At 40.0% G+C, this 26014-nt stretch overlaps 1 protein-coding gene across 1 annotated transcript in view; it reads right to left on the bottom strand.

Annotated features, from left to right (window-relative positions):
- LOC139732307 (uncharacterized) overlaps window positions 1–1099 on the bottom strand; it is a 42719-nt gene extending 41620 nt beyond the window's left edge. Inside the window, exon 1 of the mRNA XM_071643177.1 lies at window positions 725–1099. Coding sequence (XP_071499278.1) covers window positions 725–1099 — 375 coding nt within the window. The remainder of the gene's footprint in view (window positions 1–724) is intronic.
- Window positions 1100–26014: the final 24915 nt, after the last annotated feature.

The following is a 26014-nucleotide window of genomic DNA, read 5'->3' as shown; positions in this document are numbered from 1 at the left end:
TTTATGCATTATGATAATTATTATAATTATTCGGTACCATTCTAAGTACTGTACTTCGCGATGTTGAGCTGACACATTGACCCTTTCCGTCAAAGGAAGACCCTTACATTCTTTTCTCTTTTTAGCATTATTTTTGTTGACTATTTACATAAAAGCCTCGTTTTCTGTACATTGGAGCAAGATAAACTGTACGAGTATTCACGTTTTTAGCAACATTTTGTAGTCTTTGAGATTGGTCTTCGCAAAATTGGCGGAGATTTGTACATTAAAAGATGTAACAGGGATAAGAAAAATAGAAAAACAGACTCGTTATATGGAAAGAAAGGAACTTATGGGAAGAGATGAGTCCATGTTTGTACGAACATCTCAATTCACCCCTAATGAAGTTTGTCCCTTTGTACCATTTCTACCAAATGTAGTTGAAACAATATAAAAAGCACCTGGTGGGGTCGCTTGCGATTTCGAAAACGTGAATTAATGTCAATATAGGAAATTAATGTACGTTATTGGATTTTATTTTATGTTACTTTATTTCATTTTACTACAAACTGTACTTTATCGTATGTTTTATCTAATATAGCATCATAGTGCTTAGTGCTCTTTCATTTTGATTTTTATCATTACCCAGCTTAATTTTATAACTTTTAATAGTTTAACTATAATTGCCATATTTATACATAATACCTGACTGGCCTGATAGATATCGTAGAAGCCCGAAACTCACCGGTATGGAAATGGGAATAGTGGCAAGTACGTGCCTTCTCCCTTCATCCGACCGTCCGACATCTCTTTTAGAACGACTGTTCTCCGACTTCCCAGCTTCCTTTTCTTGGTTAGAGTGGTCCTTCCGTAATGCAAGTTCGATGATCCTTTTATTCCCATCAAAGTTCTTTGACATATCATCAGTATCGAACAGCCCTTCCATCGCGCGCCGTGCATTTCCGGTACCATTACGCACCGCGTCGTGGTTGGCGTCACTGCTGTGCAGACTTTGGTGTAAGGTCGCGGTGCCCTGAACAAGTGCACGGCCAGGAGCATCGGGCATGCATTTCTCGGTTTCGCGCAAATGGGAAACATAGCCGAAAACCAGCATGAACATAGCCGTTGTAAATAGACAAAGAAAAGCGAATGCAGTGTAGAGAATTTTGATATGAAGAGCACACGGACACACATTCTGACTGGCCTTCGCCATACTGAATCACTTGGTTTCAGAGGAGGAGACTTGGGCAATGCCTCTGTTTCTGAAAGTGATGTGCGTTCCACGGAAGACAGAACCAGCACTCTGACAACAGAATGATGAGCTCTTTCTCATTTTTTTTTAAGTGGTCGCTGGATGCAAAGCGGAACGACCTATTGGGAGGGGAAGGTAAAGAAGGGAGAGGTAGGGAGAGTAGGGAACAGGGGAAGGGGTGAATATTGGCGTGGATTGGGAAGTGTTTGGAGGACAAGGTAAGCTAGAGGGGGAGAGGGGGCGAGGGCTGAAGGAGGCGAGGGGTGGGGTGATCGGGAGAAGAAACGATGATGAAAGGGGTAAGGTGGCTGGGGGTTCCTGGGGAAGGGGAAGGGAGACTGGACGGCGAAAAGTGGGAGGGGTGAGGAAGGCTAGGGAAAAGAGAGGATTGGGATGGGAACTGAAATGGGTATGGGTGTAAAAGGCTATGGAGACTAAGAGTATTGACATAGGAAGGAAAGAGGAAGAAAATACTCTATATAGGACAGGGAGGGACATGACGATAATCTCTTTTAGCAATGCTTCATTGGTATTACAATGGTATTGATACAGTAGATTTTTGGACTTCTTTATTAACAATGTGAAAGCTTAAATCATAGATAAAAAGGAATAGTTATTTAATACTATGGCTTTCATAACTGAAATTTACCCTCGTATATAAATCAATAAACCTTTTGATAGCTAGATATGACCACACTATAATTGAAATCCAGAGGTTCAATTACCTGAAATTTTAAAGTAAACACCATCATATCACTTGTCCATTTTTGAAGACGAAACACATTTTCTCTGACAATCAGGCTTTATTACTCAGTAGCCGGCTACTGTATAATTCTTTCCCAGTTTCGAATTTGGGAACTTTTGATTGTTTACTCATTGCCAATAGAACGGACTTGGGGTGACTGTTTCCTGTCTTGTCACCACGATCACGAGTGTAAAATTGCTGTCGTAGGTGGCGCCTCTTCATGAAGACGTCCGACTCGTCATTAAGTTTTGAAGTTTACTGCGCCAGCACTGTCAAATTTATGCTGTAGGGCTCACACCCATAAATATTTCCCCATAGGGATGTGTGTTAAAAATCAAATTTCAAAAAATTCTGTAAAATAGCTGGGAGAAATGAGGTGTTTCAGCTTCACTAACCTGGATAAGTTAGATATACCCTTTCATCCATCAAATTTTCAGGGTGGATTCTTCAGTTCAAATTCTGTCCAGGGGTCCGCAAAGCCAGACTACGGGTTCTTGTCACTCAAAAAATCACCCACTTTCCGTACACGTACCCAATGAAATATATTCCCCTCAAATTCCACCAGAAAAGCTTTCATCTTTCAACCAAAATGCAATTTGTAAAGGAATTCATACTCAATATCTACAGCTATTCATTTTTTTGCCAAACTGCATCATTGATTTTTAATTAATTTTTTTCTTCATTTATTTTGGTATCTTTGGTACGAATTTGTGAAGGGGTCTGGGACATTCCATTGTATTTACGGGTGTGAGCCCTATAGTGGAGGTCATATTTCTCATTTGACTTTTAAACATCATAAATGTGTTTTTGATGATATTTGCACCTACATCATATGGGAAATTACACATTCAAGGGTTATAAAGCTTCTCAAAGGGACATTTTTGAAACTCATGCCCTTTGAGGTTTTTGAAAAAATAAAAATGTAGTGTTGATCAGTTCTTCATAAGATGAATACCTAGATGCAGGCAGTAATCTTTGATTATGGGGGTGTCATCATCACATTATTGCCTACAAAATACTTGAAAAGACTTTGTTTTGTCAAACAGACTAACTTTATGAATTTTGACCTGTTTCAGTGGTAGCCAAACAAAGAAATACATTAAAAAAACACAGTAATTCAAAGTTGTGTGATACTGATGACTGCTATGTACAAAGATCTATCTATACCACAACAACATAATAAGAAAACAAATTGTAGCCAAACAGAGTGGGGGGGGGTAGAGGAGAGAGGTGGGGGGGGGGGGGTAGGAAGGGGAAGGGGGAGGGAGGAAGAGATCTGACACAATAGATCAACATAAACCAGCAGAGTTTGTATGGGATGAATACTTCCCATAGACTTGTGTGCATTGCATGCATCCTCTATAGGGCTCACACCCATAAATATTTCCCCATAGGGATGTGTGTTAAAAATCAAATTTCAAAAAATTCTGTAAAATAGCTGGGAGAAATGAGGTGTTTCAGCTTCACTAACCTGGATAAGTTAGATATACCCTTTCATCCATCAAATTTTCAGGGTGGATTCTTCAGTTCAAATTCTGTCCAGGGGTCCGCAAAGCCAGACTACGAGTTCTTGTCACTCAAAAAATCACCCACTTTCCGTACACGTACCCAATGAATAGTCCCCTCAAATTCCACCAGAAAAGCTTTCATCTTCCAACCAAAATGCAATTTGTAGAGGAATTCATACTCAATATCTACAGCTATTCAGTTTTTTGCCAAACTGCATCATTGATTTTTAATTAATTTTTTTCTTCATTTATTTTGGTATCTTTGGTACGAATTTGTGAAGGGGTCTGGGACATTCCATTGTATTTACGGGTTGTGGAGCCGGGAAATGTGCAAACGCCTGGAAATGTGCAAACGTTTCGCCGGGAAATGTGCAAACGCCGGGAAATGTGCAAACGTCTTGCCGGGAAATGTGCAAATCTCTAAATTTCATCAACGGGAAATGTGCAAACGTGACACCGGGAAATGTGCAAATGTTCAATTTTGCAGGGAAATGTGCAAAACGTCGCCGGGAAATGTGCAAACCATTCATTTCACCTATATTATGTAGAGATGGAAGAGAAACTCTCAATCAAAGCTGCGCACGAACCATTACCATCTTTACCACCTGTCTTGATAGCGATCATCTGTCTTTTTATGCCTCGAAGTGGTGCCGGAGGCATTATGTTTTGGGGTTGTCCGTCCGTCCGTACGTACGTCCGTCCGCTTTCGTTTACGCAATAACTTGAGTAATATTGACTGGAATTTTACCAAACTTGGTCCAAGTATAAAATATGATAGGGCAATTATCTAATAAGATTTTGGGTGAAATCGGCCTAAGGTCAGAGGTCAAAGGTCAAGGTCAAATCATGAAATTGTATCTGTTTACGCGATAACTCAAAACTTGATGAAACTTTGTCGGAGGATGATGTATGATGGGGCAATTAGTTTTCTAGTGAAATCGGTCTGAGGTCAAAGGTCAAAAATCAAGGTCAAATCCTAAAATTTATCTGTTTACGTGATAACTCAAAACTGGATGAAGCTGTTTTCACCAAACTTGGTCCAAGGATGATGTATGATGGGATAATTAGTTGAGTAGATTTTGGTGACATTGGCAAGAGGTCAAAGGTCAAAAGGTCAAGGTCAAATGCTAAAAATGTTGCTATTTCCCCCATATCTATGCAATGCCCAAAGGTATTTTCTTGAAACTTAGTGTAGACATGTACTACTGCGTAAAGATTCTTCAAAAAGAGTTTCATGTCATAAGGTCAAAGGTCAAAAGGTCAAAGGTTAAGTGAAAATGTTGCAGTATCACTTTTCTCGCAAATGGTTCAATGTATTTTCATGGAACTTGGTGCATACGCATGTACTGACTGGCAGGGATTATCTAGGGAATTTAGGGGTCGTGGGTCAATAGTCAGGGGGTGAAAGGTCAAGGTCAACTCCTCAAAATTTTACTTTTTCCCTCATATGCTAGTATATGCAATGCTTGCATTATTAGTTTTAAAACTTAATATGTACGTGCATTACCTAATGGAGATTCTCCGCGAAATTTCCAGCCAGAAGGTCAAAGGTCAAATGTTAAGGGTCAAGGGCCAGGTTTCAATGCCCCCCCCCAAAAAAAAAAAAAAAAAAAACTATTTTGTACTGTAATTACATTCTTTTTTCATGCCTTGGAAATTGCTCAATGCATAAACCTATAAAAGGGTCCGTCAGAAGTCAAGTAAAAATTCTCAATTCCCTAAATATGTGTACCTGCACTCTTAGACAATTATAGCAAACCCAGTTCAAGGAAAGTGAACATTCAAAATATTTCTGACAAACCTGTCATTTCAGTATTTTGCCAGTTATGTGAAACTGTCATCACACATTGTGAAGACACTGTACTATACACCTATTGGGAGAATCATGCATTATGGCGGCGGCATCAGTCGCCATAGCGACATTTCTAGCTTTTTATTACATTTTCAGCATTTTCTTGCAAACCCTACGACGATTTTTCACCAGATTTGGCAGATAACATCTAAATGGTGATATGATCGTAATTTGTCAAAATGAGCCCCCCCCCCCACACCAGTCCCAAGGAGGGGGGGGGGGAGGAGTTGAAGCCTCAGTGTCCCTATACCATGTATAAACGCTTGATTTTTTTTTTCTTAATCTGTCGAACCGAAAAAGAAAGAGCTAAGTTAGTGCTATGAAGACATTAATGAGTAAAATTTCATGTTTGATTATGGCGGAACTAGGGGTGCCCTGATCAGGGTTGAGGGGGAGGAGGGGGAGTCTCACATATTCTGCATCCTCTTGAGAAATCTCTGCCGGATTTCCACCGAACGTGGGAGGTAGCATCTCTAGGGTAATAAAATCCCACTTTGTTCGAAGGGGCAACAAGTCCAAGTTGTTCCCCTTCCCCAAAGCTATGGATAAGACCAGGGTAGCCCCCACGTCATTTAGTAAGCAGAAGTGAAATTTCATCAAAGTATAGATCTACCTTCTAAAAATGTGTGATAAGATTGTGTTCTATTACTCTTGGTTATATAGAAAATTTCTTTAAAAAGTATGTATTCCGTTTTTTTTCCCAAATGTATAGGGTTTTCAATAAAATTCTGAATTCCACCCGAACGACCTCACCCCCCTCGTGTTGGTCCCTTTCAAGTTCAAGGGGCGGAGATGAGGTAGGGGGCTCCATCTCCTCCCACTTTAGGGGTTGGGGCAGTGCTCATTTAGACAAAATGAGGTCATATTACCAGATAAATACGCTACGCTATGTTTCACTCTTAGCAAATATCTATTATATAAGGGTTTCAAGAAGAAGCTGAATATGTGACAAATCCGCCTCCGCCGCACTTAACATTAATATTCATGAATTAACTTACCATAACAGGTACCAGCACTCTATTATCTCCATTATTTTTGTATAGAAGGTTGTTGATGTTGTTTTTTTTTAAACTGATACTGTATATAATTTTATTATCCGAGGGATGCATCTTGAGTTTTCAGGAAAAAGACAAAAAATGTAAAAATTAAGCCTCCTTCCTACCCACTCACCTTTTTGGGCATCCCTTCATCTGTCATTGTAAACTTGAGCCTACATCATGCATTAACTGTATTTACAGTAGTATCACCATAAAGATGCTATGGCTAAGTTTGGTGAAAATTCGTCATAGATTTTTAAAGAAGATGGAGAAAATTTTGAAAATCCCCCTCCTCCCCCTGGTTTCAGCTCGTTATTCCGAAGGTTCGTTATTCCGAAGGCTCTTTATTCCTAAGATTCGTTATTCCGAATGTTCATTGTTCCGAATTTCATTATACGGATTAACCAGTCTTCGGAATAATGAACCTTCAGAATAACGCCACAATTTTTCGGATTAACGAACCTCTAGGAATAGGGACTTTGCGTATTTCGGATTAACGACCCTTTGGAATAACGTACCTTCGGAACAGCGAACCTTCGGAATAACGAACAGCACCCCCTCCCCCTCCCCCTCACCTACCCCCGATCAGAGCACGCCTAGACCCGCCATAATCAAACATGAGATTTCGGTCATTAATGTCTTTACAGCACTAACTTTTTCGGTTCGACAGAGGGGGAGGGGGATTCAATTTAAAAAATTAAGATCGAATCACCATGAATATACTATCTGCCAAGTTTGGTAAAAATCCGTCATACATTTTACAAGACTATGCAGAAAATGTGGAAAATCCCCCTCACACCCCTTATCAGCGCACTCCTGGACCCGTCATAATCAAACCTGAAATTTTAGTAACTGTAGTGTCTTCATATAACGTAGTTCCATATTCTTCGGTTCAACAGAAGAAGATTACAGATTCCAGAGTTTAGGGACCTAAAACTTCAACTCCTCCTCCCCCCCCCCCCCCCCCCCCCTTGGCGGTGGGAGGGGTGGAGCTCATTTTACCACATAAGACCATATCACCGTAAAGATGGTATCTGCCAAGTTTGGTGAAAATCCTTCTTGGGATTTATCAAAAAGATGCAGTAAATGTGGACAATCCCCCATCCTCTCCATCACTTCCCCTCCCCCCACCTCCAATCAGGGCACCCCTGGATCTGCCATAATCAAACATGAAATTTCAGTCATACAAGGCACTAACGTAGCTCTATCTTTTCCTCTTCTTTTTTTTTTTTGTTCGACAGAAAAAGAGTTTTAAGAATCCAGAGTTTAGGGACTCTGAGGCTTCAACTCCCCCCCCCCCCCCTTTTTGGCCGGGGGTGGGGGGGGGGGGATTGGGGGCTAATTTCAATTCATAAAGATCATATCACCGTAATGAGGCTATCCCTCTCCTCCCCTCATCCCCTCCCCCGCGATCCGGACACCCCTGGATCCGTCATAATCAAACATGCAATTTCAGTCATTAATGTCTTCATAGCACTATATAGTTTAGGGACTCTGAGGCTTCAATTTGAAACCTCCTCCCTACTTATGGCCCTGTGCCCTGCATCCCTGTATCCCATTAAACGTGAACTCCTGTCATCAATATCTTTAACCCTAAAAGGGCCGGGGGCGGAATCCGCCCCCCCCCCCTCCCGACGTTTCGCGCTATAAATCTGTAACGCGAGAAGGCCTCGTCGCGAGGCTTCTTGACTTTCTTCGTTCAAGTCTCGCGCAACTTTTGAGACCAAATTTGCAACGTCCGCGCATACTTTTGCGAAGCCACGCCCATTTTTGTAACGGAATGCCGCCCCAAAACGGGCACAATTTTGTGATTTTGTGCACATTTCCTATATGCAAACAATGTTCTGTCATGAAAGTCATAAAAACCTGATTATTTTTACAATTAATCACTTTCATATATTAATTCTATGCTAATTATGGTAGAAGAGTGGTCAGTGACAATTTCCAATGAAAAAACAAAGAAAAAACAAAAGTTTAAAAACAAAGAAATACATAAGAAATTCTGAAAACAATGAAATACATAAGAATTGAAATGGGTTTTGGCAGTTTTTGTGATGTACAATTGTTGAATATGCAAAAACAGATTTACAGATCAAAAATTAGACTCTCAATGCTTTTAATTAGGCTAAAATATCATCTTGAGCTTAATTTGCATAATTAATTAATTAAAATTAAAAATTGAATGTTTCAAAAAATCTTATGACACAATCTTGTAGATTATGACGTGGGTCTCACGCATGCCAAATTTCATCGCGATCGCACCACCAATGGCCGAGATCTCATGGGGGGGGGGGGGCGGAATCCATTCCCCCCCCCCCCCCCCCCGCTCTGAGCATAGCCAAAAAAGCCCGGCCCCTTTAGGGTTAAAGAACCATCCTAGCTCATTCTTATTTGGTTATATGATACAAGAAGAATTTCGATAACACCGTAGTTCTGTGACTTAATTGAGCCCCCCCCCCCCCTTCTTTTTCGGGGGGGGGGGGGTGGCTACTATATAAACAAATTGAGATCCCATTGCCATAATCGTGCTACCTGCCAATTTTGTTGAAAATCTGTCAAGGATTTCATTAAGAAAATCTAAATGGTGGAAGTTCATGGGCAGTTTTGTTATGGAGTCTATCTACTATCTTTGTACACAATATCGCTAAAGTAAATGATTTGCACATTTCCCGGCGACGTTTTGCACATTTCCCGGCAAAATTGAACTTTTGCACATTTCCCGGCGTCATGTTTGCACATTTCCCGTTGATGAAATTTGCACATTTCCCGGCGAGACGGGTGTGAGCCCTGTAAAGTATAGTACAGTGTGCTGAGTATGACACGATATATGCAGTACAGTATCACATGTAATGAGAAAAAAAAAAAAAACATTCACCAAAAGCAATTTCAGAGTGCCATAGAAACAAATGAAGGGATGAAGGGGTGGGGGAAAGTGATGACTGACGGTTGCACGGATTGTTGCGACGATTCCCGTGTTTACATTTCGAATAAAATGCATTGATACTTGATATCCGGTGTGATTACTGCCTGCTGATTTAGTTTAAGACATTTTTGTTTAAAATAAATGAATGTGTTGGATGTTCCAATCATATCTTATGAGAACGAATAATTTCACTTTACGATTGTGAAACTTGTGTGGGCTGTTATCAACCGAACAAAATCCCGGATTCTGCGAGTTGCAGACAATTGTCTTTAGATCTAATTAGCACATGATGTAAATGTATCATAATGTGGCATTACGGCGTCTGTCATCTAAAATTACGGCACCCTGTTGAAGCAGGAAAGTGGAACAGCTCTCCCACCTCCCTGGTTAAACAAGGTCTGTACCAGCAATGTTAAATTATACTATAAGAATGTTGCTATTCGCATTGACGTTTTGAGGTAAATTACAATTGAAATTAACAAAGATACTGAAAATGGTAGTATTATCAGAAAGCTAAAGGAAAAATACTAGAAGGAAATTAAAAGGGTCATTCAAAGATGCATTGAACAAAATAATATGATAACAATGCGCAATCAGGGAGTGTTTGGTAGAGAACGTATTTTGACTTCTAACATGCTGATGTGTTGGTATATTACCAACGGCTCAAATAACAATACCATATCAACTTTCAATTTCTTCAAACCTCTTTCTTCTCAACTCTGCCTGACTTTTTACAATGCCAGAAAGATAGGTCTCTAACAAAATCCAATAAGTTTTTATACTTTAATGTACTAAATTTCTCAAATCTACATTATACTCAGCACAACAAGTCCACTCAGCATTGATCAGAAGCCATTTTGGAAACATTACTCAGACAATCTCTCAACATGGCCATGATGAAAGAACCAGAGCATAAACGTGACAGGATTCAAAATGATAATGACAGCATAACAGACAGATATTTCTTGCAAATAGAGTTCGTCTTATCTACGAGACCTCCACCTTATTGATGGTACGAGTAATACGAGTAATACGATGGTAATACGAGTAATACGATGATACAGGTTCAAAAACTTGGCTATTCATAGATCAGGTCCCTGTTTAAAAAGTTATAATTATTGTATCGTATGGTGGGAACCCGGTTTTACATACATGTTTTCACCTGTAAACATTTCAGTGGCCCGAAATAGGGCTCGTTGGCACAATGTAGCTAACTTGACTTCATTATCATTGTTGCAGGATGCAAATTTGGGTAGGAATAACGAATTTACGCATTTGGCCTACTGGCTCTATTATGCATCCTATATTGAAATAACTCATACTGTACAACAATTTTCTTAGCGTGTGCCCCATATAAAACCGTGATCAAGAGGTGAATTTTGCCATAAAAATGAATGCACATAAAATTCTAACTAAGCGTTTCATAATGCTATTTGCCACTGATTTCTGTCATTAGGATTTCAGAGCATTCTCTACCGTAGTATATAATCTCTAAATTGTCGCTTTTCCTTTGGGCAACTTCTTACAGAACAGACGATAGTGTTGCAAAATTCATTCCATGTTTACATTTAGACTGACATTAATTTCACCTTCCTGTACGAATATGAAACAAAATTAACTTTTTTTTAACAAAACCGGTAATTATTAACAAAGTAACAGAAACACGCTAATTACAAAATAACAGAGATGCCAGCTCTAGTGTAAGTGGGCTACTGCTAAATGTAATGCCTGATACATACAGTCTGAATGTATGATATTATGACGTTGAATTATTCAATTTAATTCAATTCAATGTATCTATTTTCATACTTTCATTTATGAATATTTCATCAGAAATACTACAAGTCCTATTACCTTGTCAACAATCTGCAAAAAACAAACAATATACATGGTAATAACGCAGCAATTGTAATGATAACTGGTCGAAATCGAAATGGTTTTGAACAAAGAAAATTATAACGGGACCTACATGAAAGCAAGCTTGTTTGGCTGTGAAAAAAACAAAACAAAACGGAGAACGGATAGAAGATTAAACCAGGCGGTTCAATGGTACCAAACAAGAGGAGAGGGGTATGCCTATGTGTTTAAAAAGAAGAAAAAAAAAACTATACAAAAAATGTGAACCATTGTTGTGACCGAACTATCATTCCGTTTCCGGAGCAGAACATGATTTGCATGTAGAGCTAACTTTGGTATATTTTGGAATAAGACATAGTAATGCAGAGGAATCAAAGAGAACTTAACTTTCCCATGCGATAAGGTAAATGTTACTCGCTACAGTGATAAAAATCTATTAAAAAGCTATTAGGCTTGTACATAGATTTTTAGGGAGAGAAAGATATTGCAGTATCATGGTCCAGGAGAAACAAACAAGTGGAACATAGAAACATGCAAACGCACTTGTAGGTGTACATGTATGAACATGATACCCAGTAAAGTACGTAATGCATCAATCAACTGAATGTTGATGTACGAATAGATAAACACACAGATATACACAAAACCTCCATTAGCCAGCATTTGATTTTTTGATATTTGATATTTGATATTTATCTATTTATCTATCTATCTATCTATCTATCTATTCATTCATCTATCTATTTATTCATTTAAACTTTTAAGGTGCATTGTACTCGTGTTGTGTAAATACCAGGGGGAATGGGAAGGAACAAAAAGAAAAACAATACGCAAAGACTGCTTTAATACAAGGGAATGTCTTAGAGATAGCCAGAAATACCCACATCTTTGTAGTTAGTTTGCTTTTTGTTTTGCTTTGATTTTCATTAAATGGATACGAAGGGTATGCAAACCATTTCAATTCTTCCATTTATACCAAGCAAAACAAAGAAACAGTATGATAAAAGTTCTCCTTTTCGACCAACTAAAAAAGGGGGTCAATGGGCATTAAAGAACTGCCTGAGAGTTCCTTAAAGATTATTCCATGAATAATTACCGTCAATATCCTGTCACTAGGCATGATATAGAAAGTGAAAGTGGCCGATTCACGATCATGAATAGTCGAACAATTTCTTACAAAATCGAACAAATTGTATTCCCTTGCTTGCTCCTCCCCGGACATCCTCGTATCCACTCTTGAAAGGTTTTTCCAGGGAAGCCATTGATGTTGATGTTGGGGGCTGCCTGGCAGTACGTGAATGCTCGCACTCCAAACTTTTCCTCTAGTTCTGCAAAATTATGAAGTGTGTATGGATTTGTATTCATCTTTTTTACAGTACGTAGGCATGAATGGGAAGTAGTATGCACCATGCATGAACATGCAGTTGACAGATAGATGACTGTACTGTAAGCTGTATATGAGAGATGCAGTTGATCGGTCATCACTCGTACAATAAATTGTCTAATAATTGAAAAATTGGTGCATGTAGCCGTCTTGTATGTGCACGCTATATCTTCCTTGAAATTGCAGATGTATTAGTTAAAATAATATCCATCGTATGATGGAGATATTGCTCAAAATATTGACATGATTGGACAAATCCCACATGGTGAAATATCTTGAAAATATAGAGAGAAGTACATAAAGCTTACCTAAGATGTCTTGCGCGGACAATCCCTGGGACATGGATTCATCAGAAAGTAAAGCACACACGTTATCGAGTTTCACGCCTTTCAAGGAGCCTGCAGGAGGTAGGTAAAAGTATTATCTTTAAGTACTTTTTTTAAAATAATCACACGGTAGGCAGGTACACTATCGGTTATCATATCGTTATTGTAGCAACAATGTTCCTCACAATATTCCTTGCAGCACGTACTTATAGGTCCAGAACATTTAGCGGACTGTATATAGGGCCTACAGATGAAACCTGCATTCCGTTTTCATGCATAAAGACGTGCTACATTCCTAATTTCACTACTATGAAACTTTTAAAAAAAAAGAAGAAAATTGGTGCAAGCATAACAAACCGGCAATGTCACTTGTACACAGATTTATTCTTTACTATTTTTTATCATACTGACTGTACAAGACCCATAGGAAGGGATCTTAAAGGGTTACGGCTTTAGTTAGTCTGGTTTCCAGACCCTTTGCCAACTGGACTCCGTGGCGACGAAGTCGCAGCCTTTGCCGAAGGCCAGGACAAAGCCACCTAAAACTGCACAAGTTTTCGACTTTGAGGGTGTCAATATCCTGTATAGCAAATTAGTACGAGCAGAAGGTGCGGAAGCCTGGATAGGCTTCAGTGGGAGTCTGACCAAGCAGGGTTCAGGGGCGTTCAGGGTCGACCATTGGTTCTCAAGATTGGGGTGGGGGTGGGGCGGGGTGGGCGGGAGGGGGCCTGTGCGAGGTATAAGTGGAACGTCCGAGCTGGGGAGTAACACGACAAAAATGTTGGCAATCCCCAAAATGTCCCCAAAAGTCTATGGAGAGGAACTAGGGTAAGGGCAGAGTGTGGGAGTTGTTGTTCCCACCCCCACCCCCCCCCCTAAGGGTGGGATTTCACGGAGCACGCGAACGATTTGCGAATGACGCGAATGGCAAAATCCAGCATTCGCATTTTAGTCTGCAAAAGATCGCCAAACAAACGTGGGGGTTCGGAAGCGTCGTCAATTGTTCGCGAATGTCGTTTTTACTTCGGCGAGAATTTCAAAAAAGTTTGAAATTTTGTGCGAACCTTTTCCGCACACTTAGTCGGGATTTGCTCGTAAATTGTTCTCGAAAGTGTCTTTAAAGCTTCGTCATAGGCGCAAGACCTTCGCAAGACACGCGCGATATTCGCAAAATGTTCGTGAAACCCCAAACAGACTCCGAAACTTTGGAGAATGTCTCGCGTATATTACGCGAAATCTGCGAAGTTTTTCCGATCATTTTACGACGTAATCGCAAACTGTTCGCGTACCTTTTGAGACATTCTCGCGAACGTTTGCCGCACGTTTGGGGGATGTATGACTTATACGTTATCTACAGATAAAAATCGTAGAATACATCTAAACATCAAAGAATTATTAACAACTATAGTAACAAAAGAAATTAAAAACTAGCAAAGAGAAAGAAATGTTTGATATAATATTAAAAAAAATCGCAGAATACACTTAAAATTAATCTCAAGTATGTAAAATTTCATTTGAACTATAGAGATTATGTGTGGGAGGAACTGCTAAAAAATCAAATGCTTTACTAGTGGAGATAGGGAAAAAAATGTAGGCAAGCACACGATAGAGAAATGAGAGAAAAAGAAAGGAGAAACAGCAAAGAAAAAAAAATTCAACTGAAGACAGCTTCCACCTCTCCTTGGGTACATTTTCTCCCATGATTATTAAAAATTTTTCGTTCGCATTTCCGTCGCGTGTTCTTCGTGTACGTAACATACTGTACTTTAGCAATGATACACACGACATTCGCACATACGTCGTGGAAACTTCGCACAAATTGCGCAAGAATAGTTTTCGGCTTCATTGTCGGAACACATTCGGAGAAAAACTTTTCCGAATGTTGGATTTTGTTATTCGCGTCCTTCGCAAATCGTTCGCGTGCTCCGTGAAATCCCACCCTTACACACGTACGCACACGAACACACAAGAGGGAGCTTTTGAATGTGTAGAAGTGGAATTCAATTTAGTTTTAGTTTCAATTTAGTGGAATAGGCCCTATTAGGATATTTCTAAATCCCACAACGCCCAAGTCTATATATTGAGAGGGACCGAGCAAGGAGTGGGTGTCGGAGGGGTGCCCCCTCCCACACACGAGACCTTTTACATTAGAATTGAAATTCAACAATATCTGAAAATATGTAAATTCTGCGAAGTGTATTAAGTCCATGGAGGGAGACGGAGCGGAGAGGGTGTGTGTGTGTGTGGAGGGGGGGGGGGGTTGGGGATTCCCGCTCCCACACGAGGGAGCTTTTGCAGTTTTAGAAGTGAATAAACGATCTGGTACACACTTGAAGTAGAATATAATGTGAAAATTGGTCAATCCCAAAAAAGTACAAAGACTATGCTGGCGGACTGAACAGGGGCAGGGTGTGCTATGCGAGAGTGTATTTCCCCTCCCACACAAGGGAGCTATTGTATTTTCTAAGAATCAAAAGTAAACGACGTGGCGTATGTTATTATTTTGTGTGTGTGTGTGTGCGTGTGTGTGTTGTGTGTGTGTGTGAATCGGAATATTTGCAAATCCCCAAAGTGTATATACCAAGTTCATTGAAGGGAACAGAGCGGGGGATGGCATGGGAGAGGTACCCCCCCCCCCCACCCCCGGACACGAGGAAGATTTTTGCTTTCAGTTTTAGAATTGAAATTCAACGAATTTAGAGTATCTTAAAATTTGTATATCCGAAAGGGCTCTAAGTCCATGAAGAGAGACCGAGCAATAGGAGGGTGAGGGAGGGGGTATCTCTTCTTTACGACGGAATTGTAAGCCTGAATTGAAAGGAAATTATTTCGTGCAGATGTTTGATGGAAGATTTGGGCAAAGAAAAAAGTGTACTCAAATCATGGAGGGGGTCCTAGCGGTGGAGGGTTTAGGAAGGCAGATCCCCCTCCGCCCTGACCCCATCCAATAAGCAGTTGGGTCAAATAGCCCCGCAAAAGTCCTTAAGCCCTACTTCATCCAGGACAAGTTCACCTTCATAGACTTGTGGGTTGAGTGAACGCAGCAATATTAGTAGAACACATCAGTGAGAGTTTGAGGAAAATCCGACAATCCGTTCAAAAGTTATGAATTTTTAAAGTTTCTGCTCAGTCATGGCTGGATGAGAAGACTACTATAGCTTGTGATGTCACATGAGTACAAAAAAAAAATTCACCTTATTTTCACTTTTCTTGCATAACAAAAGAACACTCAACTTCTCTCTTTCAGAAGGCAAGGGGAATATTATTATTCTTAGCATACATCAGTAACAAGTCCAAGAAATGTGCACTTTATTCAAAAAGTAAAATTTTGTGAAATTCTCTTTTTATTTTCATTATATCGTTGTACGCATCTGACATCACACATTGTGCTGTAGTAGTCTTCTCATCCAGCAGTAATTGCGCAGATACTTAAAAAATTCATAACTTTTAAACGGATTGTCGGATTTTCCTCAAACTTTCACTGATGTGTTCTACTAATATTGTTGCATTCACTCAATCCACATGTACATGAAGGTGAACTTGTCCTTTATTAAGGACGGGAAGAATGGTGCCCAGATGATCGTGTTCTGCAAGGCTTACGTTGGATTTAAAAGCAGATTTATTTATAAACAAATGAATAAAGAGGTGACGAATACGAGCAGGAAATTTTCTACAGGCCTAACCTACGAGGTTTCACGGTCATGTATTGAGAATGCGATTTCTAAGATTTACTTTTGAATGAAAAAGTTTATTGCATACGGTGTTCATAATGTGTTTCATATACTGCAATATGGTAAAAAGGCAGAGTCACTTCGATGACTCTGTGGTACGGTCAATACCGTTCCGGCAGCAGCGGCTCAAACGGGCCTACTATATTGTCTCTAACTTAAGGTTCTTCACATGATATTACTATTACTAATAACGAAATTTTTTATTAGCCAAATGTAAAGTCTTTCCTTTACCGAGAAATATTCGAAATGTCAAGGCATCAATGGTAAACTAGAGATTGTAATTTGTCATTACTGACAAATTAAGGTGATCCGATTTTTTTTTATCAATGATTCGAGTCCTGATCGCAATACGCATGACCATACAGGTTTCATCTGTGTTTAGAGACATTGGCCGTGTGATGTTTGGATTCTCATTTAGAAAAGGGAGTCATATCTGCCATCCTTGGTACTAAATTTTGTATACACTAGATAACGAAGATACAGCAACAAATACATATGACCTTTGACCCACCTTTACACTCCCAAGATGGCACCTGAGGAAAAGGTGGTTAATTTGTGAAATGATTCTTGCGATATCGTCTATAAGTGTGCAAAATATGGCAAAGATAGGACAGGTATTCACCAAGATACAAGATGAAACAGTTATGACCTTTGACCCTTATTTACATACCCAAGATGGCGTCTGATCAAGAAGTCGATATTTTATGAAATAATGTAGGTGACATGAACTAAACATGGGCAAAATATGGTGGTGATAGAGCATGTTTTTCTTGAGTTTTTGCAAAGAAAGTTGCGCAAAGAAATATTTCAATACATCTTTGATGAGCTTTAATTTCAACCAAGTATTTTGACGTGATACCGACATCGTGTGAAAAAACAAAGGGTTACTTATATGATAGCACAATGTCTCAGCTACAACATATTAAAATCTGGGAGAAATTCAACGTAGGATAAGTGAGATAGTGCTCGAAAAAGACAGTCATGTTAATTTTCATTTCAAGAAAAACTGCACTCCTATAGAGATAACTCGGAAATTGGTCAAATTTGACAAGGTTACCGTCAATCTATTTTTACGAGGTGAAGACTTCATCAAGCGAAATATTTGACGATTAAAACTGATAGAGCATTAAATAAGCTACAGCATACTGAAATCTGGGTGAAAATCGGCCAAGGATAAGTGAGATACGCTCGAGTAAACTTGAAATTTGATGACGTCATTTTGAAAATTTACTTTTTTTACTTTATTAAGAAATTTGATATCTTTTAATCATTTTGCCAGCATCGCCAACCCATGAAATAACATGTACAACCCATCAGCTTTCAGAATATGTCAAGAAAACGGGGGGTCACCGTCCATCCTGACGAGTAAAATCGGATTTGAAATTGGCATTTTTTTGGCATCGTTGCACTGTATATCGCCATTGACGCGAGCACGGAATTTCAACTTTGACGGGCCCGTATGACGTCATATTGAGTCGGATCGACTTGAAACTTGGTAGAAATATTCCTTGACATTTTGGACATCTGATCCGTTTGAAAAAACTGAAAATTTCTATTGCATATGAGCTGTGTGTCCGAATATGTGCGCGCGCGTACGCGTCCGTCCAATTTTTTCAATTTTTCAAAAAATGCTCCAAATGGTCTGAAACGTGTGCAAAAAAATTTAAAGCTCAATTTGAGCATTCAAATATTTCAACGCGCGCGTACGCGCGCGTCCTAAGCGTAAATATGAATTTTGAGAATATGAGTGGAATGCGCTTGACTTGAAATATATGTGACGTAAATTTCATTGAGAAATTCCGTTCCATTAATGAGATATGAATGAGAATGTGTTTTCATATAATGACGTCATAGTGACGTCACGGTCGACTGATCACTTTGCTTTTAGTTCGATTGTCGTCTTTGGGACACGATACATATATGGTATAAGTTTGACATTGGTAGGCAATGCACTTTCTGAGCTAACCTCTGCACAACTTTTGAGGAGAAATAAAGAAAGAATCAGTACAGATACATAAGGTGATCCGAAGGATACTCGGATCACCTAAATATTTCAGAACTTTCTGGTGAAGCTCATCGTTCAGTGTAACCATCCCACACCGGTGTGCACAAGTTGTAGTACCGCTTGAATATCAATCTTTGTTTATTAGGTGATCCGAGTATCCTCTCGGATCACCTTCTGTATCTGTACTGATTCTTTCTTCTTCTTTCTTTGTTTCTTTCTTTATTTCTCCTCAAAAGTTGTGCAGAGGTTAGCTCAGAAAGTCCTCTTCCTATCAATCTCAAAATTGTACTATATATGTATCATGTCGCAAAGACGACAGCGCAAGTAAAATCATAGTGATCAGTCGACCGTGACGTCACTATGACGTCATTATATGAAAACACATTTTCATGCATATGTCATTAATGGAATAGATTATTTCAATGAAATTTACGTCACATATATTTCAAGTCAAGTGAATTCTACTCATATTCTCAAAATTCATTTTTATCTCAAAACGCGCGCGTACGCGCGCGTTGAAATATTTGTATGCTCCAATCGAGCTCAAAATTGTTTTGCGCATGTTTCAGACCATTTCGAGCATTTTTTGAAAAATTGAAAAAATTGGACGGACGCGTACGCGCGCGCACATATTCGGACACACAGCTCATAAGCAATAGAAATTTCCCGTTTTTTTTACACGGATCGGATGTCCAAAATGTCAAGGAATATTTCTACCAAGTTTCAAGTCGATCCGCCTCAATATGACGTCATACGGGCCCGTCAAATTCAAAATTCCGCGCGTGCGTCAATGGGGATACACAGTGCAACTATGCCAAAAAACCGCCAATTTTAAATCGGATTTTACTCGTCAGGATGGACGGTGACCCCCCATTTTCTTGACATATTCTGAAAGCTGATGAGTTGTACATGTTATTTCATGGGTTGGCTATGCTGACAAAATGATTAAAAGATATCAAATTTCTTAATTAACTCAAAAAAGTAAATTTTCAAAATGACGTCATCAAATTTCAAGTTTACTCGAGCGTATCTCACTTATCCTTTGTCAATTTTCACCCACATTTCAATATGTTGTAGCTTATGAAATGTTCTTTCATTAATGTACCAACACAATTTTGATTGGATGACGGCATCACCTCGTAAAAATGGATTGAAAGTAACCTTGTCAAATTTGACCAGTTTACGTGTAATCTCTATGGCAGTGCAGTTTTTCTGGAAATGAAAATTGACATTACTATCTTTATCGAGCACTAGCTCACTTATGCTTCGATGAATTTCTCCAAGATTTTGATATTTTGTAGCTGAGACTTTGGGCTATCTTTAGTGTGGTTTTTTTTCATACGATGTCGGGATCACGTCAAAAAATTTGGCTGAAATTAAAGTTTATCTTCGATGTATTGAAATATTTCTTTCTTTTTGCAACTTTATGTGCAATAACTCAAGAAAAACATACCCTATCACTCCCATATTTTGCACATGTTTAGTTCATGTCACGAACATTATTTCATAAAATAACAACTACTTGATCAGACGCCATCTTGGGTATGTAAATTAGGGTCAAAGGTCATAAATGTTTCATCCTGTATCTTGGTGAATACATGTCTTATCTTTCCCATATTCTGCACACGTAAAGACCATGTTACAAGGATCATTTCACAAAATAACTACTGTCACAGGGGACTTTCCTCTGAATGTGGGGAACGAAAGTCCTCCCTGCGACTGGGATCTTTTCTATATAGTCAAAGGTTGACTCTCTCAAAATGCAGCAGATTGTTAGCAGACCATTCATTCAACCAACTCTTTCGACTTGTGCAACTACAGTGCCTCGAAAGAAGTAGTCAATCACACCGTGTTCTTACAATATAGCAATCAGTAAGATTTATTATACTGGTCTCAAATTGTGGTCGTTTACAACAATAACATAGTACAAACTTGAATACAGATATCCAATTCCACTTGATCTTGAGCTTGGTTGCTCTGCTCGTTGGTTTATTCTAGAAGCTCCCGTGCTTGGTTGCTCTAGGTTGTCGACGATGCCCTGCCTGAAGTAGCGGGTCGTCTCCCCTGACTTCTGGTCCTCTCTGGAACCCTAAACTTGGTCCTCGCTGGAACCCTAAACGGTGGCTCTCTCCCTGGAACCCTAAACACCAACAGTTGTTGGTGTTTACAATCGAATCCTCCTAGATTCTCTGCTGGACGGTCAGGCTGTCCAAGCCGAAATGCAACAATCCCTGAATCACACTGATTCCAAATAACACTCTGCTACTCTCTAACTTCGCAATCTCGAAGTAACGTAGCCTGGTCCTGAGTGTTCCGCAAATAATGTGGCATCTGAATTTTATGCCCAAACACTGCATATTTATACATTTGTGGGACCATAGGTCTCCATGTAAAATTAATTAACTGAAGTCAAGTGACTTCCTAGAAAGTTTTCATAGAAGTCCTGCCCCCTTTTCTTATTGGTTGGCGTTTTCTGTCTGTCAAAACTTTCTTGAGTATCTCATTTTGCATTGGTCAAGCCCCTGCTTGACGTCATCACTTCCTGTCCACGGAAACCAAAATTCTTTGAAGTGGTCCTGTTTTGACCTAGCTAGAAACTTGTGTTTGACGTCGTGAATGACGTCCACATACCAGATAGTATGATGCATACTACCAGGGATACCCTTTCCTCGTGTGTTGACGTCATGTAGGGTTTACTCATCCCCAAAACATTTAATTCCAAATCACTCTCTTTTACTTTGATTGTGCATCGCAACATCTCCTTATATGGTTATTTTGATGCAAGCTTTTGTCTTTAAAGCTGCACTTCTTTTGTAACCATTGCCATAACATCAATTTCTTACATGAGCTACATAATAAACATTAGTACAATGAGACAAATTATTACGTGACAAATACAAAATATGTCATAGCATGACAACTACTTCTTGCTCAGATGCCCTCTTGTCTATGCAAAGTTGGGTCAAAGGTCATATGTACTTCTTTCTTTATCTTCGTTATGACGTGGTATCTCTATGGGAGGGAATTTTTTTTAATGTGAAAATTGACATGATTGTCTTTATCGAGCACTAGCTCACTTACCCTTCGGTGAATTTTTCCTCGATTTTAATATGTTGTAGCTGAGACTGTGCGCTATCGAATGTGTGCCTTCTTTTCTTCATACAATGTCGGAATCATGTTTAAAAAACTTGGTTGAAATTAAAGCTTATCTTCGATGTATTGAGATATTTCTATGTTTCTGCAACTTTCTTTGCAATAACTCAAGAAAAACAGCCCCTATCACTCCCATATTTTGCACATGTTTAGTTCATGTCACGTACATTATTTCATAAAATAACAACTACTTGATCGGACAACATCTTGGGTATGTAAATTAGGGTCAAAGGTCACAAATGTTTCATCCTGTATCTTGGTGAATGCATGTCTTATCTTTCCCATATTTTGCACACGCAAAGATCATGTTACAAGAATCATTTCACAAAATAACCACTTTTTGCTCAGATGCCATCTAGGTTGTGCAAAGTGGGGGTCAAAGGTCATATGTACTTGTTGTATCTTCGTTATAGTGTATACAGATTTGGTACCAAAGACAGCAGATATGACTCCCTTTTCTAAATGAGAATCCAAACATCACACGGCCAATGTCTCTGACCACAGATGAAACCTGCATGGTCATGCCTATTGCGATCAGGACTTGAATCATTAATTTAAAAAAAAAAATCGGATCACCTTAATTTGTCAGTGATGACAAATTACAATCTCTAGTTGAGTCTTAAGGCCGTGTCACACCTTTCCGGGCAAGCCTTCCTTACGACTTGCGAAGAACAATTTTTACTACCCGGAGGTCCCCGCTGATGACCCGCACATGACAGTACCTAGCACGTATCTCATCCGTAGTCGCCCGGAGGTGCGCACGTAAATCTTTTTATACCCGCAACTATGTTTAGGCCCTATCACACCTTTCCGGGCAAGTTACGCGGGCTTGTTGAGTGTAGGGATTTTCCAGCATACCGGACATTCCTGAGGGCGGAAAAGGATTTGAGCGAGTCAGTGCATGTGTCTTACTTGCTGGACGCGTTCTACTTAAATCCTACTTGCGAGTATACTGTGTGACCTTTGTACCAGTCGCGTGGGGGCTGACAACTCAGCGAAGGAATTCCTCTGAAGGAATGGCCGAAGTCCCACAGAATATCATTATCTTGGCTGCATACGGGACTGCGAAGTCCCTGCGTGGGAGTTGCCTGCGAGGTGCTGCCGCTAAGGGCCTCCTACTGGCGTTCTGTGGACCTCTCCGGGCATTCCCGCGACTCACCCGGAAAAAATTTTGGACATGCTCAAAACTTGGCTGCGGTTAAACCGGACTTGCGTGCGCACCTCCGGGCAACTACAGGCGAGATACGCGCTTGGTCCTGTCAGGTGCGGACCAACTACGGAGAGCTCCGGGTAGCAAATTCGTTTCCCCGCAAGTCAAGCCGCAAAACTTCCCCAGATGTGGTATGACAAGGCCTTGAGCATGCTCAAAACTTGCTCCGAGTGAGTCATGGGGGTTCGCTCGCAGAGGTACACGCAGAACACCAGTATGAGACCCTTACCAGCAGCACCTCGCAGGCAACTCCAACGCAGGTACATCTCAGCAACTGTAAGTCGCTCGTAACAGAGAACGGATCGGTTTCAAACTCTCACGCAGGTCACACGGAATACACGCAAGTTGAAGGTAAGTACTACGTGTCTAGTAGGTAAGAAACAGGTGCGAAACTCGCAAACATTCTTGTCCGCCCGCGGAAAATTTTCCTGCGTGCGGAAAATCCCTCCTCGCAACAAGACCGGTTAGCTTGCCGGGAAAGGTGTGGGCCCTGTCACACCTTTCCGGGCAAACTACGCGGGCTTGTTACATGTATGGATTTTCCAGCACGCAAGGTAATTTTCTGCGGGCGGACAAGGATTTGGGGTCCACGTTTGAGGATTGTCTTGTTTCCCTGAATATTAGGCCAATCTATTTATGTATTCAATTATTCCGTTTAAATTTCACAGTAAATACAGTAAAATAAAAATATACGTATTACTTACAAACATATTTATGGCCTTTTGCAAAAAGAAAACGTTTAAAATTTTACTAAAATGTCACACTATACTACATTCACCGTTGTCAGTATGATATGACCAATGGGATACAAGTTATTCAGGGGGAAAGGGTTTTGAATAAAGGCTCCATTAGCTTTGATTATTTGCCCATTTAAACCTAAGCAATCGTATGTAACGTATGGTTATAAAGATAAGAATATACATACTCTTCAGCGCTTTGGTGATGATAGACGTCAACCAGTGGTCACCACTTCTATGAACATGATGAATTACCCCAACGTGTACGAGGAAGATGTCAAACAAATGCAGGTTCGAAGAGGCCATCTTCAGATCTTCACAATACACCATGGTCCTCCCCAATAGATACCGCTCGATTGCCAGAGATTTACCAAGTGGAGGGCATGTCACGTCTACGAAGGCAACCAGATTAGTAGACATGTCTTTGGAAGACCTAAGTGAAATAGGCATATCTTTTTTTTCATCCTGTCCTGCAGACGATGAACCCACAGGTGAACTACCAGCGATTTTTGAAATAACCTCAGCCTGAGAAACCTGTTCAGTCCCGATGGCATCAGAGGGGCTTAAACTTTGATTGTCACTCTCTGAGGACACGTCTGACTCCGTCTTAGGCCGATCCTGCTCAACTCTCCTAGCCCTGCTGTCTTGATCCGTCGTCATTTCCTGACATGATTCATCTCTACTCTTCTGACAGCCCGAGACCGACGGAGGTGAGCCTTCTTCGTGTTTCCTCGTGGGTTCAGGGAATGCTTTCACTCCAGGCAAAGGATGATTTTTTATGTCGTCGAGAAAATCGAGCAATCTGGTGAATTCTTCTTCAGGCATCTCAGCTGGGTTACCACACTGGATGACGCAGGCGGAGCAGTCAAAGGTTGTCGGCTGTGATTTCCTGAAGATCATCATCAAGGCATCCTTGGTTACAGGGTTAAAGCTTGGTATGGAATGAACGATGACTCCTACACGGTTGGATCCTGTATGGTAGAGGAGGAGAATTGGCGGGAGCCTGAAGCACATTACGTAGGCCTACTTCTGAAAAAAGTAATCGTGGGCAATCAAGGCAATGATTAAGTGCAAGCAATTACCTGAATCAGTTCTTGTCACTGTTTGTGTTAGTTTTTATTTTTGTTTGTTCGTTTTGGTGTTTGTTTGTTCGTTGTTGTTGTTGTCTGTTCTTTTGGCGGGGGCGTAAGAAGATTAATTTTGATTCAAGTGTTTGAGTGAGACTTTGCAAATAATGAGCTATCATCAGCTTGATATCATATTACTCTATTAACCAATGATACTCATTTAAGACTTTTACAATGATAGTAAAAGCAGCCGAACAATACATCCCATTTTAAAGAAAATCCATGCCAGATAACCATAACTTACAGAAGGTTGAAAGGAAATTTACCTCAAATATACATGGATTCCATAAAATGTAATTTCTTCTGAGTCGTATATGTTCGTTCGACCTGTTAGTGACATGCATTAAGGATAATCAGATATCATTCCTCTGCCTTCTGAAAGAGGTAAGTCATGTGCCATCTCATTATATTAGAAAAGTGAAGATGATGAATTTCCTTTATAACATTAAGTTTTTCTCTGCACCTTTACCCTACTGTGACGTGACGAATTGTTGCAGTCTCCTTATCCAGCGATGACACCGAAGGGATTTAACCAAGACTTTCGCAATCCTAACTTTAAAGGGATTGTCCGATTTTCCTCACATGTTCTGCATTCACTAAATCCACATAGATTACATATTTAAGGTTTATTTTCCTTTTGAATTGTCAAGCACTTTGTCTTTGGTTCATGTGCTCTGATTAACCAGTTTAGATTGCTAAAAATGCTTTCGTTGTCAATTACATGGAGAATTGATAATGGTCCTTCAAAACTTTATACAGTGCAATCCCGTTATAACGAACAGGGTTATAACGAAATTCCGTTTACAACAAAGTAAAAGATCATGCCGCAACGTTATCCACTCTATGTAATTTTAATTGTTTATTTGTTCGGTTATATCGAAATTTCGATATAACGGAAAAAAAAAAACTGCCGGTCCCGAGGACTTCGTTATTACGGGAGTCCACTGTAAACGGTGAGCTGGCTCAGTTGGTAGAGCGTCTGCCTCACGATCCTAAGGCCCGGGTTCGAACCCGAGTCCGGACTGAGCAATGTTGTGTATATTGTATAAGCATACCGTCCCCTCTAGCAAGAGGCAAACACTCTGTCCCTCGGATAGGATATAAAATGGAGGTCCCGTGTATGAGAGAGTCACAACTAATGCACGTAAAAGATCCCGCTTCATTCATTCATCGCAAAGAGCAGGGTGT

Source organism: Diadema antillarum, unplaced genomic scaffold, assembly GCF_040938485.1.
Source record: "Diadema antillarum isolate AM-2024a unplaced genomic scaffold, OU_Dant_1.0 seq00000413_RagTag, whole genome shotgun sequence".
In the NCBI taxonomy this organism is placed as follows: Eukaryota; Metazoa; Echinodermata; class Echinoidea; order Diadematoida; family Diadematidae; genus Diadema; species Diadema antillarum.
This window is presented reverse-complemented; position numbering and strand designations above follow the sequence as displayed.